The sequence below is a fragment of the Phallusia mammillata genome, chromosome 2 (assembly GCF_965637545.1).
Source record: "Phallusia mammillata chromosome 2, kaPhaMamm4.hap1.1, whole genome shotgun sequence".
NCBI lineage: Eukaryota > Metazoa > Chordata > Ascidiacea > Phlebobranchia > Ascidiidae > Phallusia > Phallusia mammillata.
This window is the reverse complement of record NC_137253.1, coordinates 15,520,969-15,535,988: the sequence shown is the minus strand read 5'-3', so window position 1 is coordinate 15,535,988 and position 15,020 is coordinate 15,520,969. Positions and strand designations below refer to the sequence as shown.

Here is a 15,020-nt window from a genome sequence, read left to right as displayed (position 1 = left end):
CTTCTCAGCGGACTCGTGTTTTAATTGCCCGTTTGCTCGTCGCCTTTACAGCGGCCCGGATAGTTTTTCGCCGCATTTCAATGGACGTTGTCGCGTGAGAAACCTTCGTGGCTTTGATTAAGTTAATGCGCTGACCGAATTACCTGAGTGTTTTGGCAGGGTCATTGTCTGAAGCTGAATGACAAGCACTTCGCCCAGGCGAAATCTTACGTGGATTCGGGGTAACGGGTCTGCTCGAGGCTACAGTGCAGTTGGTTAGTAAAACGGCGGAAGGTGTTCATTGATTAAACGTAAGTTAAACACGACGAATTACCCGCAGTGAAAAATGTGTACAACTTTATCTGAAATACCAGTTTGTAGAATACTTTAAAATAGCAGACACAGCATGCAGCCTTTTTTAAGAACAAACGTGAATGGTCACTATTTAATTGTAATTTTGCTTCGAAAGCGTATTGTGCGTATAGCACAGACCTACAGTAGTTTGTAGTTTTTTGACCTGCCGTTTCGTAATGTCACGATCCGCTAAATTGCTCAAAACAAGTAAACAACAACAAACCATTTATTTATTAAGTTAATGTCAGGAAGAGCGCACCACGAAGTGAATTCGGAAATCTGCCACGTCAATGGCCTGTCTACGTGCAACGTCAAATTTCATTCGTTTGACGTCACTGCCTATTGCGGAACATAAACGCATTTCAGTCGCTCACCTATTGGAACACATAGGCCATCACAGGACAGGTGGTAGTCGGCGAGTGAATTGAATTAGTAAGCCGATCCAAATTGGACCGCGCGACAACGACCGCGTTAGAGTCCATTCGCAATGTTATTTCAGTGACTTACGTCGTTGTAAGCTCATCAGCCCTTTTGTGATTGACGCGTTTGATTATAGACCGCTGCATAGTTGCTTTTGATGAATCTTGTTGCTGTTGCATTGTTTTTTCAACGGTTTGTTGTGTTTTGTGAACATCTTGTGTTTTTATAGTGTGTAGGCGTGGTGGTAGAACAAGGTTTAATGGAACATAGCACATGAATTATTAGTCATTTGATTTTTAATCAGCTTTTTGTCAGTATGTAAATTCTGTTTGGCATCTATAAAAAAACTCAACGACCAAAGGCGGAAATAGGAAGCTCATTTGATGCAGTTTTTAGCTGGTTTCAATATCTTTGGTTGCGTACTTCGTCATGACTCCACTGGACGTAAGCAGAAATTCCAGATAAGCCAACTCGTGCTTTCCTTGCACAAACAATTTCTTTATTTATTAACGACTGCTCTCGTTATAGTTGGTACGTGAAACGAATATTATACGAAATGTCAATAGTTTAAAAATTAATGATCATTTCCAGTGCATTTTACCAAAAACATGTGTTTTAATAATTAAAGACGTTTGTGTTGTCATGTCTATAATAATCGCTGGTTAAAAAAAATCATGTCGTGGGATCATCTTATTCATAAAAAGCATCGCGGGGCGTCCCCTACGCGCATATCTTCGTGCGTCAAGGTGTCTTGCGTAGTAGATGACGCTTTGCGGGAACTGTGCGTGATACGCACACAGTACGTTTGCTTGGCAGCTGTGGTGACTTGCTAAAACTCGTGTTACTTACCAGAACTGAGCTTGCATGACGCTTAGCACGTCCAAATATCTCGTTTAGCTTAAGATAATGATTGCCTCGACTACGTCATTGTTTCCGGTGTGGCAAGTGCATAATGTGTAATGTATCACGTGACCACGTTCCCGCCCAAGTCGTGATGTCGGTGATCACGATCTCTGCTCTGGGGAAGTTGCCTGCACTCGCAAGTTTTGGTTTGTTTCATTTGGTGAGCTGCGCGTCCATCTCTTGCACGTCACTGGTCCAATGCGCAGAAACTGCCAGAATAGAGCAGGCCCAGCGCGCGGACTGCGTAAGCCACTAGGCACAGGCACGTCATGTGGCCTGTGAAGAGAACGCGAAACTTGGCTGACGAATAACGAAAAACTGCTATAAGAGCTTGTGACTGATTGGGTGAACAAAGCAGTGTGAGTGGCGTTACGTGCAATCTGCTTGCCACCAGCGCTGGCGCGAAGCATTTTTTCCTTCCGCTTACTGATAGCAAGTTGATGTGAAGCCCCATATGGATAGTTTGTTGAAGTCGAAAAAGAAGTGTTGTAATGTGTGCTGGAAGACTTTACCTTTTCAGCTGTAAGTTATATCGTGACTTATCGAAGCCGAGCTGCATGTTATTATTTTGCGAACCATAATTGTCTCGTGCGAAACCAGATAAATTGTAGCTGCTGAGAAATAATTGCCGCACTTGTCTCGGCCAGGCGTTTAATTAAACATCGAATATTTAGCCAAGTGTTCGTGGACGCCCGTCGCTGAAAAGTAACCTGTATTGGAGTAGGAAACCAGTGCACCGTTTTTCAGTCGACCTGTCAGTTAAATTACTAACGGGGCGAGTGGCAAGCCGCGACAGTCTGTAATTTGCTAGTGCGACTGCTTGATCGTGATTGTAACACAAGACTGCTAAATTAATGGAACCACTTGTCAAGCGACCGCAGTCTTGCTCTTTAGTTTGCGACGGTCAAACATCGAAAACTGAAGGTCTGTGCAAAATGTATGTTTATTAGCTTAGTTTGTGCGCAAGAGTGGGATTTTAGCATCGTGTGGGGTTAATTGATAGGTAATCAGAATTTGTCTTGTACCGCCCGCTGTCAACGTGCTTTTGGTTGTAGACTGCCTGATAACACGGATCAAACGGTCGTCGTGACTCGTGTAAGCAAACCGTGTAATACCGACCAAGTAAACGATGTAACTTTGTTACCACCCGTGTCTGGCCGGCGATTTGCTGACAGACTACACCCTATTGCATGATAAGAGCTTGGTGGGCCAGCGGAGGAAGAGGTCTGGTTGGTTTGTGTTGGTTTGCGTCGTTTGACTGACAATTCTCGCTTAATTCTCGGAAATTGTGACTCAGTCGAGTTAACTATTGTTCTGTTGCTTAACATCCCGTTTAGAGCGGATTCCGGCTATGAGTATTTATTTATAGTTTGTATCTGCTATTATCATCACCTGTTGCAGTTCCAGTGTATAAGGTTCAGCGCTAGGGCGTGTGTTTGAGGAAAAGCAAGTGACTGCTCTTACCAAATAATTTTGTCTCTCCTGCTGCGGACCCTCTGTCTAGTAAAAACTTTTGATTTTTGATTTTTTAACAATAGGATCCCATCAGTAAAACAGGTCGACTTAAATACGCGAAGAGGGGTGTCTTCACGTTGTCATGTCGCGCCCAGCTGGAAGATTTCCTTCCTAAAGCAGATGGGGCAAAAAATAGTTTTTGTTGTAAATGGAGTCTGTTGGACGTCCAAAAGGTAATCTCTTTATAAAATGCAAAATCCTTAGCGCACGAAATGTTCGTCTAGCCATGAAATCGTCCCAATATAACCGCTGGTAGCCTGGGAACTGACGAGCAATCTTGACCCGTGGAGGACACGCTTGGCGGCTTACGAATTGTCCGGTTTGTTTACAACACCCAACATCGAATTTCTGGCGCTGGCGTGTGACCCGCAACTGTCTCGTTTAGGAAAATCCTTGGTTTAATCAGGACTAGCGGGCTCAGGAAAAGAAAATGCGACAAACCATTTTGTCAAGTCGGATCCAGCGAGTCTGTGTGTGTTTTGGTGAATCACGACGTCTTGGTGTCCGCGCAAGACAGTTTATCCGTAGAATCCGCTGCCTTTTCCGTAATCGTGTATGCGTGTAAACACACTTGATACCAAACTAGTTGCCAGGCGTTTCCTGGCCCTCCTGTATCTCGATATCATGTAGCCCCTGCCCGCTATCTCACGATGCATCCAATCGCCGCACGATCTTCTAAACCCCATCAACGCGCCTTTGAAATGGCAACTGATGTTTATTGTTTACTGTGACGACGATCTCATTAGTATCACTTGCGGTATCGCAGTCTCTCAAAAAATTAACCTAGTTTGTGTTGTTGTTGTGAACTGTCTTATCACATCACGATAAGATTGTCCAAGATCGCATTCAAAGTGCGTAGGTTTGAATACTTGCTTTCGACTTTAATGTCGTATTTCTTGCGAGGGTTCACACAGTCAGTAATCTTGGATTTTTCTGTTCAGTGGCCGTGTGTAAATGTTGATTCGATGTAATGCGATTGCTTTCGGCCTTGCACGCAACTCTCAGTGGTGTTTCAATGCACCTGTTTTTAGCAACGATTTCGGTCAAACAAGTAATCGGTAAACGCGCGAAATTATGGAGCTCGCGATTATACAAACAGTGCTTGTCCAAATTCATTCCCCTTCATCTAACCCCGCACGATGCAGCGGTCACCGAAATCGGCGGGGTTGCGCCTGTCGATTGTTGTGAAAACAAATAAACCGCTTCGGGTACTGCGGCGCTGTGTTTTCTTTCATCTGCAGTTGAGCTAACTGCGACCAACAGCCGCGCGGCATAGAAGATAGCCCAAAGCATCGTTTGCTTTGATGAATAACAAGAACGCGGGATCTACTCATCTTTCCAGGCAATCGTGCATTCCTTTATCTTGCGTCTTTACGCAGGGAGCGCGAAAGGAAATGAAACTACTTTTAGCTAATTGCGGTGTAACATGCAGTGCTGCGTGTGTGAATAATTGTTTTTGTCAGCAATAGCGATAGATACGAAACCGACTCTCTTAACTCGCAGGATATTCATAGAACGTCGAAATTCGAACTGCTGATTACACCTGATGTGAAATGGTGTCAATTGATTGATGTGCTCACCTCTGTTTGTCACTGACACGTCATGACTAACACTTACTCAGAAACTCCACTGCTACAAACTCATGTCGTCATGCGGTAAATGCGTATGCTGGCTGCAGTTGAGGCGTGAGTTGTCTACACACGTGATATGTTTTTTTATGAATGGGATTCGCACTGCTTGCATCACTGTGGATGGGTGGGGCCAAATATAGCCCGAGTGTCGATCTGGGAAGCAACGGGTACTGCGAAAATATTATGCGTGTAGCGTGTTTGTCATTTTCTATTGCACAACATATCCAGTCGCAAACGACAGGTGGAAAACAAGCGTTCAGCGAGCTATTCTTTATCATGTGTTGTTGATCTCTTAGTTCGCAATGGTGTCAAGCATCCGCTGCATTAAAACCTTTGATAAGAAATCAAAACTTGACAAACGTTTACCTTATCGAAACTCTTAGTTGGTCGGAAACTTGTTGATGTTGTGATAAAAGTCGGGCGGAAATACTGCAAAACGGGGTAAACACATGGTTTACCGATGAATCACTGCGGTAACAGTCGCAGAATTTAATGCAACATTTGGTCAGGGGTAATTCAGGGCGTTTTAGCAAATTCTTGCCTCTTTGTCACCTGTCACCAGAACTTTGTGGATTAAGTTACACTTGCTATTTTGAGGAGAAATTACGTAAACAGATTTATTTAGTTGGTTTGCCCGTTTAAATATTACTTGGTATTTATTTAATGCGTATCAATACCAACTACTTGTTTTGTTAGTAGATTATGAAATATGCTTTCCTATCACACTGAAAATATTACTAGCGTTTTTTACTCCAAAAAATATTTGCCATTTGTCGATTTATCGATTCAGCAATCGTTACGCATCGGGAATTGCCAATTAAATGATGATGAATGCACAGAATGGGTGAAACGCACAGAACTCTTGAAATCCAAACGTTGCAAGCCTTGACCCGTGTAACTTGACAATGACAGGGTTAGTAACAGACGAAAAACGTCACCTCGCGATTTTTTCAAAGCAGAGGAAACCGTCACGGTGGTTGCTTGTAATGATGATACCCCTGCGTTTCTAGCTATCTCTTTCCAGGCACGATAGCCAGCGCTTTGCGTTGCTGCTTTTTTTCTTGTTTTCCCCGGACTGTGTTTACTCGCGTGAGTCTGTTCATTCGCGAGGAAATGGTTCTGGCGACGCTCGGGTTCTGGCGTGATTAATGTAAGCCCGCATGGAATATTTTTAGCGCACCGAAAAAGACGCAGTCCCTTTTTGTCCACGAGGCAACTTACTATAGTATGTAGTTTACATTGTTTTGAACTGATTCGAAACTCTAGTTAGGCACAGTGTAGCGAAAAAAGAGAATGTACAATAGTCAATGGGAAAATCCTTCGGAAGTTTGACAGCACGGTATCGATATCATGTTTTTTGCTGCTACGTTGTTTCAGTTAAGTCGAAGCGATCCGGTGTTTCTTTACTGATTAGTAGTTGAAGCGTAGGCGCAGAGATAATTCAAATTGTTATAATTACCAAAAATTGTCGCGAGCCGCTCTCGCGTGTCTCGACCTATGGCTCCCAAAGCAACTTGTGATGAAGTTTCGTCGCGCAGATTAGTGAGGTGAGCGGGTACCACGAGAGAGAGCCACACCCGAGAAAATGAACACTCTTTATTAAATGTCATGTCGCGATTCTGCAAATTGGCTTGTTTAAGTACTTGCCGACGTGATGCCTTAGCACTGCGCTTTGTAATCATTGGTCGATTATCCCTAAACCAGTCAAACTATTACTGCGGTCTCACGCCCCAACATGATTTAGCGGGCGCTATTATTTTAATTTTAGCAGAAAATGTTGAAAGCTGACAGTCGGAATGACAGTTGGGTACTAGTCACCGCAACAGACCCACATTAACCATAGATAAGTGCATTTGATAGGCACATGCGGACAGAGATTAGTTAGTAATCGTTACAGGTGACATTCGGCAACGGCCACAATTCGTGGAGCATAAATATTAATCAGATAATTACTTAAAGTCTGAATAAGATGCTGGTTATTATATAATTATGTGGCAGACGTTTGAGCCAGACGTTTTCCTATCTGAATGTCTGTTTGTTTTTCAGCATCAACACTGGCCTGCTAATGCAAGTTGTGTAGTTGTCTAAGTTTGCAAACAAAAAACTGAGCACAAACTTTGTGTGTAAGAGCGATTCCATACAATACAAGCAACATGGTGGATCAACATGTGGTACCATCATTTGATCTGGCAATACCATCTATAAATCTGAAGGTAAGAAAAACAAATGAAATTAACAGTGGTGTAGCATAAATGTATAACAAGGGTTATCAGGTTAAATTTTGTCAAATTTGTCAGCAGCATGATGAATCAGACTTTTTTGATGACGACATTGAATTTGGAATGAAGTTGCCAGGAAGCTTCTCACCTTCCGAAGATGTCATTAATTCTGAATCAATTGTTGCACCTCCCCCACCTTACCCAGTTGAACCCAGTTTAACCAACACCAGCTTCCATGGACATGAAAATTATGGTGTGTAAATCTTTTTTGGTGTTTTACAACATTTAAAACCTAGTTTATCTTGCTGTATCGTATTACTATATTTTGTTGTTCGTTTACCATCATGTTTTATTTCTCAGACATGTCAATGCATGGGGAGATGCAACAAAACTTTAATACCAACATTCCATCAAACAATATGGAAATGAATGTTCTGCCCAATGTGTGCACTCCTGTCAAAACATTCTCTCCACAAGTAAGTACAACACAATAAAACTTGTAGATATATGCAAAAAATAATGTATTTGATTTTTAAGGATTTTTTTGTTTGTGTTTTGCGTTGTGGTCGTTAGCACACAAATTAAATTTCCATTCCCGGTATTTGCACAGACCAAAGATAGCAACCACCATACACCGTCGCACGCACCTTACAGCACCGGCAAATCGATACCAGGAACGCCGACTGACGTCACAGAGCAACTGTCGAGGTAAGGCCAAACAAAATATTTGCTTTCAACCTTTCGCTTCCGACCTGGTTCCTGTCAGTCCGACATTCCTGGCAAAAATACCCCTTAAACAATTTCGCCTTCCTGATGTCAATAATCTCCTATCTATTAACAGTGCGAAAAAACGAAGACCTCGCCTTACGCTGCGCCTCCCGAGCATGGAGGATGCTGCACAAGAAGTACCAACAGGGCGCGAGTACGGATCAGCTACTCCTTCTTGTGGAATCGGCAGTGAGGCTGGCACACCACTTGACGAACTTGCCACTCTGCCGACTTTAGGCAGTAAGGGATCATCATCGACCGGTGATGGTACGTGTATTGTTTGCATTTCGTGTTTAACGACGAAAACCTCAATCATCATGCTCCTTTCTCTTGCAGTGCCCAAAACGCCTCTTTTCCCATTGATTACGCCAGGGACCGGCGCCAAAATGAATGACGCAATTTCTCAGTCGTTTTCGTCATTCAAGAAAATCATGGAGTCTAACAATATGTCGCCTGGTACGTTTGACTCATAATAATAAGTCACACGTAGCTACTTTTGATCTAACTTCTGAATTTCATTGTACAGATCCGCGACAGTGGTCCCCAACTCACGTAAAAACCTGGGCAAGATGGATTGCACAGGAGTTTAGCATCCCATCGTTGGACGAAAGCAACTTTAACCTACCCGGAGCGACCTTGTGCGGACTTCGAAAAGAAAACTTTTTACGTCTTTGTCCGCCTTTTGTTGGAGAAATTCTTTGGGAGCATTTGGATCGTCTTCAAAGCGGTAATATTTCTGATAGTAAATTTTGTACACGGGTGTTTCTTCCTAATAGTGTGTTATACGATAATTTCCATTAAAACTTCAACAAGCGGCATAACAACCTCTCCAATTTTAGATTGCTCCAGTGAAGGCACCTTAGACCAAACCACAAACTGCGCGACACAAAATGTGGAAAACGTCACCAGCTTGAATGCAGGTAAGCCCGGGTTCCATTTTAATCTCAATTTCAACATCTTTCGCCTTGAGCATGCGTTTATAAAGTGCTTAAATATTACAGATAAAGCTCCAATGCCAAATGAAGTGCCCGCTAGGTCAGTTCCACAACCAATATTCAACACAACTCCTTCAGTCTATTCTGATGATCGTGTCAACTTCCCTCCACAAGAAGGCAAACCACACCCCTTTTCCACCCGGGATTGCCCCGCCCCTGTACAGACGTCATGTGCAGGAGGATTCATCCCTAACCGCACTCACTTGCCTCCCACCAGCGTCCCGAACCTTGACGGAACTCGAGTGAAGCGCGAAGAGATGGGAAGCTTCAATGGCGGCCAGCCAACGCCTTTTCCATGCGACAATAGCGCGCGGCGTACCTACTCGCTGGAGAGTTCGCAAATAAAGACGGAGCCGATGGCGACCCACCCAAGCATCCTCGATATGAGACGACAAATGTCAGCCCCTCACATTGGCAACACGAACATAAGTTCGCCGTTTGAAAACCGTCGCGCCTCGGAGCCCACCCTTACCACACTGAAGCCGTTTCCGCGACATAGGCCTCTTACACACCAGATGTCTCACCCTTTTCCGACACCGACGACCCCCAATGGACCCGGGACCCCGTTTAGTGGTCACCCGCCTCCTCCCCACCACGCCCCGGGCGACATGGGGCCACATAACAATTGGCCCAACTTGTATTATGTGAACCTTGCCTCCTATCATCATCACCAGCAGATGGAGAATAGAAAACGCCAAAACATTACCAAAGGTACAAAACTTAAAACCAATAAGTTTTTGAGTGATTCATCCAATGCAAATGTTTAATCTACATGACCGTTCATTGTATTGCAGAAATCATCCAGCAAAACAGTCACAGCGCAAACGGCCCGCACCATCCGCACAGAATGCTCTCACACAGTAATTCGATGGGCTGGGGCAGTGGTGAAATGCTCACTCCTGAAGCTGAGGTAAAAATCAAGCTTCACAAAAAAACTAACCATTCTTACCAACTTAACTAAATTTTAGTTTTCCAATTTACAGCACCCAAATTTTGATGGCAATTTCATGCACCACCCTGGACGAATGCCGATGTCCCACAATCCAGGCCCAGAGATGCCAAGCAACTCTGTAATTCCAGGGGCCTTTCTTACTGGCTATAATGGAAGCGGTCCGATCCAACTGTGGCAATTTCTGATTGAACTTCTCACAGATCGATCGTGCCAACACTTCGTCACCTGGACTGGTGATGGCTGGGAATTTAAAATGATTGACCCGGATGAAGTCGCAAGGTAAGGTTTCGTGGCAGTTTCGATGTAAGATTATAAACTCATGCTGCGGCGTAACTTAAAACCATTTCGGGTTAATTTGCATGTAAAACGGTCAATGGGGATTTGCATTTATATTTACCAACTATCCAAACTTACGTAAAGCCATGGGGTGGTTAGGGTTTGCTAAGTTTTCATGACATGACGTTTTGATATTGTGGTCGCGGTCATAGCAGTAAACCATTAGCTTTCGAATTTAATAGACAAGCATTGCTGTTGGTTAACTGGCATTGTATTTGTAGGCGATGGGGCAGAAGGAAAAACAAACCGAAGATGAACTATGAGAAACTTTCCCGGGGACTTCGATATTACTACGACAAAAACATCATCCAGAAAACAGCCGGAAGGTGGGTGAAGTTGCTCAGAACTTTTGCGCACTTCCTGTGTTTGTTTTCGACGAATATCGGGCTCTACCTTGCTCTGTGCGTTATATGACTGGATGTAGGTGATTAATGACATCGCGTTGATACCGAGATCTTGCGGAAGTTTTTACAAGTTCCGCTTTCTAGGAAAATGGCTTTTTGTTTCATACGCAAACGTGTGCGCAATCGCCAGGGTGCTTGATGACAGCAAAATTGATTTCCTCGCCATTAGTCAACACAAGCCGTCATTGTTTATGACTTTACTAATCTAGATTTGTTTCGTTTTAGGCGCTACGTGTACAGATTTGTGTGCGACCTTCAAAGTCTCCTTGGCTACTCACCCGCTGAACTGCACGCCATGCTCGACGTCAAGCCTGAAGACAGACTTGGTGATGACTAAACAGAAGGCTTGAGTTTCTTATGCTGTCACCAAGAGCTTAGCAAAACAACTGATGGAATTGTCCAAGGCCTGGACAGAAGCATCTCGCCGAACGTCAGGGATTTTTGATTCGCTTTGCTGATCCATTGTGCGTTGACGAAGCGGACGTTTTTAAAGTTCATCTTTTTCTTTATGTGTCTGTGCCACACTTTCGTGCTTTAGGCTCTCGTGTCTTAAGAGTGAGAAGCCAGATTGCTGCTCAGCAATGAAACGCTGCTTTTTAAATTTCCCAAGTGTCGATAATAAGCATCTACCCCCCGTGGTGGTAGCTCTCGTTTTATATTTTTTCTACGATACAGTGTATGTTGTTTCCTATCTTTCGCACGTAAGTGCCCGTCCAGGTAATCTGAAAAGCGTAGTGTATTTGTACGTGTTGCTTTAACAACAACGCGCGCCGCTTTTTGAAGTTTCACGTTTTTGCGGCCTCCGTGTTGTAGGAGCACTGCCGGTTGACCTGTTAGTGTTAATGCCCAGCTGCTGCAGTGATACAAAATCAAACAACTAAGTCTCACTGTGTATCGCTATTTAAGGCATCCCCAGCTTCACCCAGAAGCAGTATCACTTTTGCCAACTGAAAGAGATTTTCACCATGTTTTACCTGTCAAGCGACAATCGCCCTACATAGCGTTTTAATCTTACTTTTTCCCGTCCAGTTTGCCCAAACGTGACTACCGATTGCCAAATTTTGTACATAGAACCTGCAGAGCTCCGGTGCTTGCTTCTCTTGTCCATAGTTTCCTATCACTCCTGACTTTTGTCCGAGCTGTCACCGAAGCAAGGTTCTGTTTTACGGTTGTAGTTTGCGAGTCACAGTAGTTTGGTGCTCGCAGGTGAATTTAATACACAGCAGTTGTATATTCTTTCCCTCATTTTTTCTTGCGCCACTTTTGTTTCCCCTTTTTCTTGTTTGATTTGATGATGGAACGTTTCTGTTGACATGGAAATAAACTTGCCCAAAACAAACATATCACTTTGTGATTTAAAATATTAAAGCGGTTTTATCAGAAACAGTAAAGATGTCATGAAAATGTTTTTAAAAATAAATACCTTTGCTTGGTGAAAGTCAATGTTGCGACTACTAAAAAAGCAATAAAAGTAAACTATATACAAAGAGCTCAAATGAGACCACTAATTATTTCTTTTTTTAGATAAGTCAATTCCCTTGAGGTTACCAATACATTTTTTTCAAAATGTTTCCACGGGGTTTCGAACCAACACGACACTTCCGGGGACGAATCCCGATCAGGGTTTTTATTGTCTGTATTTGGGTCAGGCGCGCCAGACCATTCGCCCAAGTTCCTGTGAAATGTGAGAACACAATTTTGATCCACCTTGTGGCGATCTTGCGTTTCTTATTTCGACACGATGGTTCAACGAATTTCGGTGGGCAGTCATCAACTCCAATTTTAAGTTGACCTTTTTTTGAAACCTTTTTAACGGGGTCGCACATGGATCTTAATAACGCAAACAAAAGAGACTTTATACGGGCAAATAATTAATATGATTCATAATTTTAAACAGCGGACACGCTTCAAAAAAGTGTGTTTAAGCACAAACTGAAAAGCTTTTGAAGCTGTAGGGCGTTTGTGGCGCGCTCGTACTTTGCCTATCCTAATTTTTAACGTTTACCCAAAATATCGGCAACATGCTTTTGGGAATACATACTGCCAAAAATCGGTCGAATAAGTCAAATCTAGTTGACGCGATATCCTTAGGGATTGTGACATCACATTCAAAAGAACGCACGGGAGTTTAGTTAGCGTCCCTAGGATGCATAATTACAGTGTTAATTTAGGCTTGTAACACCTGTTTCGTCTAGAAAATATGAAGTTATTTTCGCTCTATCTTGGTCTGATGTAACTATTTTTGGCATTGATTTTACAGGAGGCTGATGAAGGAAGAAAACCTTCACATATTTTATTGTGTAAACCAGATTTTTGTAAAAAGTTCATTTGTACATAATGAAACACATAATGGCAGGTCAAAAAACACAATCAATACACTGAGTATTAAATCACAGACTCATCGGCGGAGTAAGCAGGAAAATATTTAAACTGTTGTTACTGATAACACAAATTTACAACCACATCCATCTAAACATGATGTGCTGTAAAGTGGAATATGGTTATTATTACAACTATTGTAATGATAGTTAAACATATACTTGTTTATCACAATTTCTCCAATTTTCTGTTATTTATTTTTGCGTTGCATTATACAACAACCCCAGAATTTCCACCTCTTGTAGACCACAATTTGGGATAATGTCCTCGATATGCAACAGAACATTTTTTGTCACTAATAACCCCCACGACCTCTGCCCCTTCCCCTAAATCCACCTCCGCCCCTTCCACCTCGGAAATTTCCTCTGCCCCGAAAGCCACCTCCACCTCTGCCACCAAATCCCCCACGGCCTCGACCACCTCTTCCACCACGAGGACCTCCACGACCGCGCTTTGATACAGACCCAGGTGGGGCAGGCAGAAAACGTTGAAGAGGTAATAACTTAGCAGGGTCAATAAAGAACTTGGTGTCTGAGGAAAATGATGTAGCCTTCATATTGTCTGCCATTTTTACTGAGAAGTAGAACTCCCGAATTTGTCCAAATATTTCATCAACTTTTCCAATCTTCGATTTGTTTTCCAGGTAAACTGGAGCGTTAAAATATGGAATCTGAAACAATTCAATGAGAGGTTCTGTTTTATAAAAAATGTGTCATAAAGATGACTTGGAAAAATGTTAACATTTTAATGGTTTCAAGTGTAATAAAATATATTTCACATTTACTTTTTCATTTGTGCAATGACACACGAGATCTTCTTGGCATGGGTGCATAACTTTTCCTAACTCAACCACATACTCTGGTGGTTCATCATTATATCTGTTTCCACCAAAACCACCACGGCCACGTCCTCTTCCACGAAAGTTACCTCTACCCCCACGATAAGACATATTGCTATATCTACAACTACACTTCCTAAAAAACCAAAACAAACATTATAGGTGTAATTGAATCAAAGTTATCAAACTTGTTAATTTCATTCAAACTGTAGCCTAATATTAAGTGAGAAAATGTAAATGTCTCAATTGCAATTGTCAACGATTTAGCTACAAAAAAATTAGGAATATATACATTAAGTGTAATATTTTAGAAATGAGCTGTTGTCTGTATGATGCTGTTGCTAGGGTGTTGCAGCAGCAAGACTTTTATTTAGTAATATACTCATTACTCATAGCCTAAGATTTTAATATATGCTGATATGAATAAATTGCTTCCATTGTTCGTTTGCATTTGATTTATACCCTTGAAATGCATTATAATTCAATGAAATATTTTGCAAAGGGGGGAAAATGCAAAGAAGTTTTATACAAAAAGGTTAGACAAATTAAAACTTAAATAACTGAAAAACACTTTCTAGCAAAAAATACTGTTAATTACAAAAGGCAGTATCCACTTGAAACTTATCCCATAAGGTAGTTTTGTATGTGTTAGTTTGTATTAAAGTTTTACATTTATTTTTTGTTGCTAAACCATAAACACTAAATTATTTCACACGGGTGTTATACGGTGACAGGCGGACTATACAGACAGTCAGTTTTCAGGGCAATTTGGGCATGGGCAGTGGGCACATTGTTACGTGTTACGTCTGTTTACTTCAGAAAAACAGTGCCATCTGTAGCAGCGTAACAGGTCACAAAAAACGATGTATGACTGAAGTTCAAGTAACCAGTAACTTTCCTTTTACCACAAATCATACATTCCCATTTACTAAACACTATCATATCTGATATTTTTGCAAAAGTCATTATCATTATGCTCCGCTGATGACACACGTGGTACAACAATAGAAATAAAAAATACAAATCAAATGTTCAAGGTATTTTAGAACCGCAACTTCAAATCATATATTTATGTGCATAATTTTACCCATGATATTTTAAAACCGTTGGTATAGATTATTATATGAAATATTGTTGCAAGGCATAAACCTAAAACAGCACTTTTTTGCACCCAGGTTTGGATCTCCTTTTGTGGTACCGGTAGTCTTTTTCAGGTCTAAAATGAATTTTTAATTATCAGTTATTGCTGCTAATAATTTCCCAAAACTTTTGACTCCAAGGCATTTTTTTTAAAAAAGGCAAAATTTATACGTAAATATATCAAATT

General features: G+C 42.0%; 2 protein-coding genes across 3 annotated transcripts; one reads left to right on the top strand and one right to left on the bottom strand.

Annotated features, from left to right (window-relative positions):
- Window positions 1-6,820: 6,820 nt before the first annotated feature.
- LOC145212760 (transforming protein p54/c-ets-1-like) lies at window positions 6,821-11,819 on the top strand. Of its 2 annotated transcripts, none has more exons than XM_080081008.1 (13): window positions 6,821-7,015; window positions 7,103-7,274; window positions 7,382-7,497; window positions 7,632-7,729; window positions 7,863-8,056; window positions 8,126-8,245; window positions 8,316-8,516; window positions 8,629-8,709; window positions 8,791-9,495; window positions 9,579-9,694; window positions 9,768-10,015; window positions 10,294-10,398; window positions 10,702-11,819. In XM_080081008.1, the coding sequence occupies exons 1-13, from the start codon at window positions 6,956-6,958 to the stop codon at window positions 10,811-10,813; spliced, it is 2,328 nt and encodes a 775-aa protein (XP_079937134.1). In that variant the 5' UTR covers window positions 6,821-6,955; the 3' UTR covers window positions 10,814-11,819. The 2 variants fall into 2 exon arrangements, with proteins under 2 accessions (XP_079937134.1, XP_079937133.1); XM_080081007.1 differs by having other exon boundaries at window positions 7,100-7,274.
- Window positions 11,820-12,739: 920 nt separating this feature from the next.
- Window positions 12,740-13,863, bottom strand: LOC145212784 (H/ACA ribonucleoprotein complex subunit 1-like). Its single transcript, XM_080081033.1, has 2 exons — window positions 13,640-13,863; window positions 12,740-13,525 (listed from the first exon to the last, which is right to left on the bottom strand). The coding sequence occupies exons 1-2, from the start codon at window positions 13,802-13,804 to the stop codon at window positions 13,151-13,153; spliced, it is 540 nt and encodes a 179-aa protein (XP_079937159.1). The 5' UTR covers window positions 13,805-13,863; the 3' UTR covers window positions 12,740-13,150.
- Window positions 13,864-15,020: the final 1,157 nt, after the last annotated feature.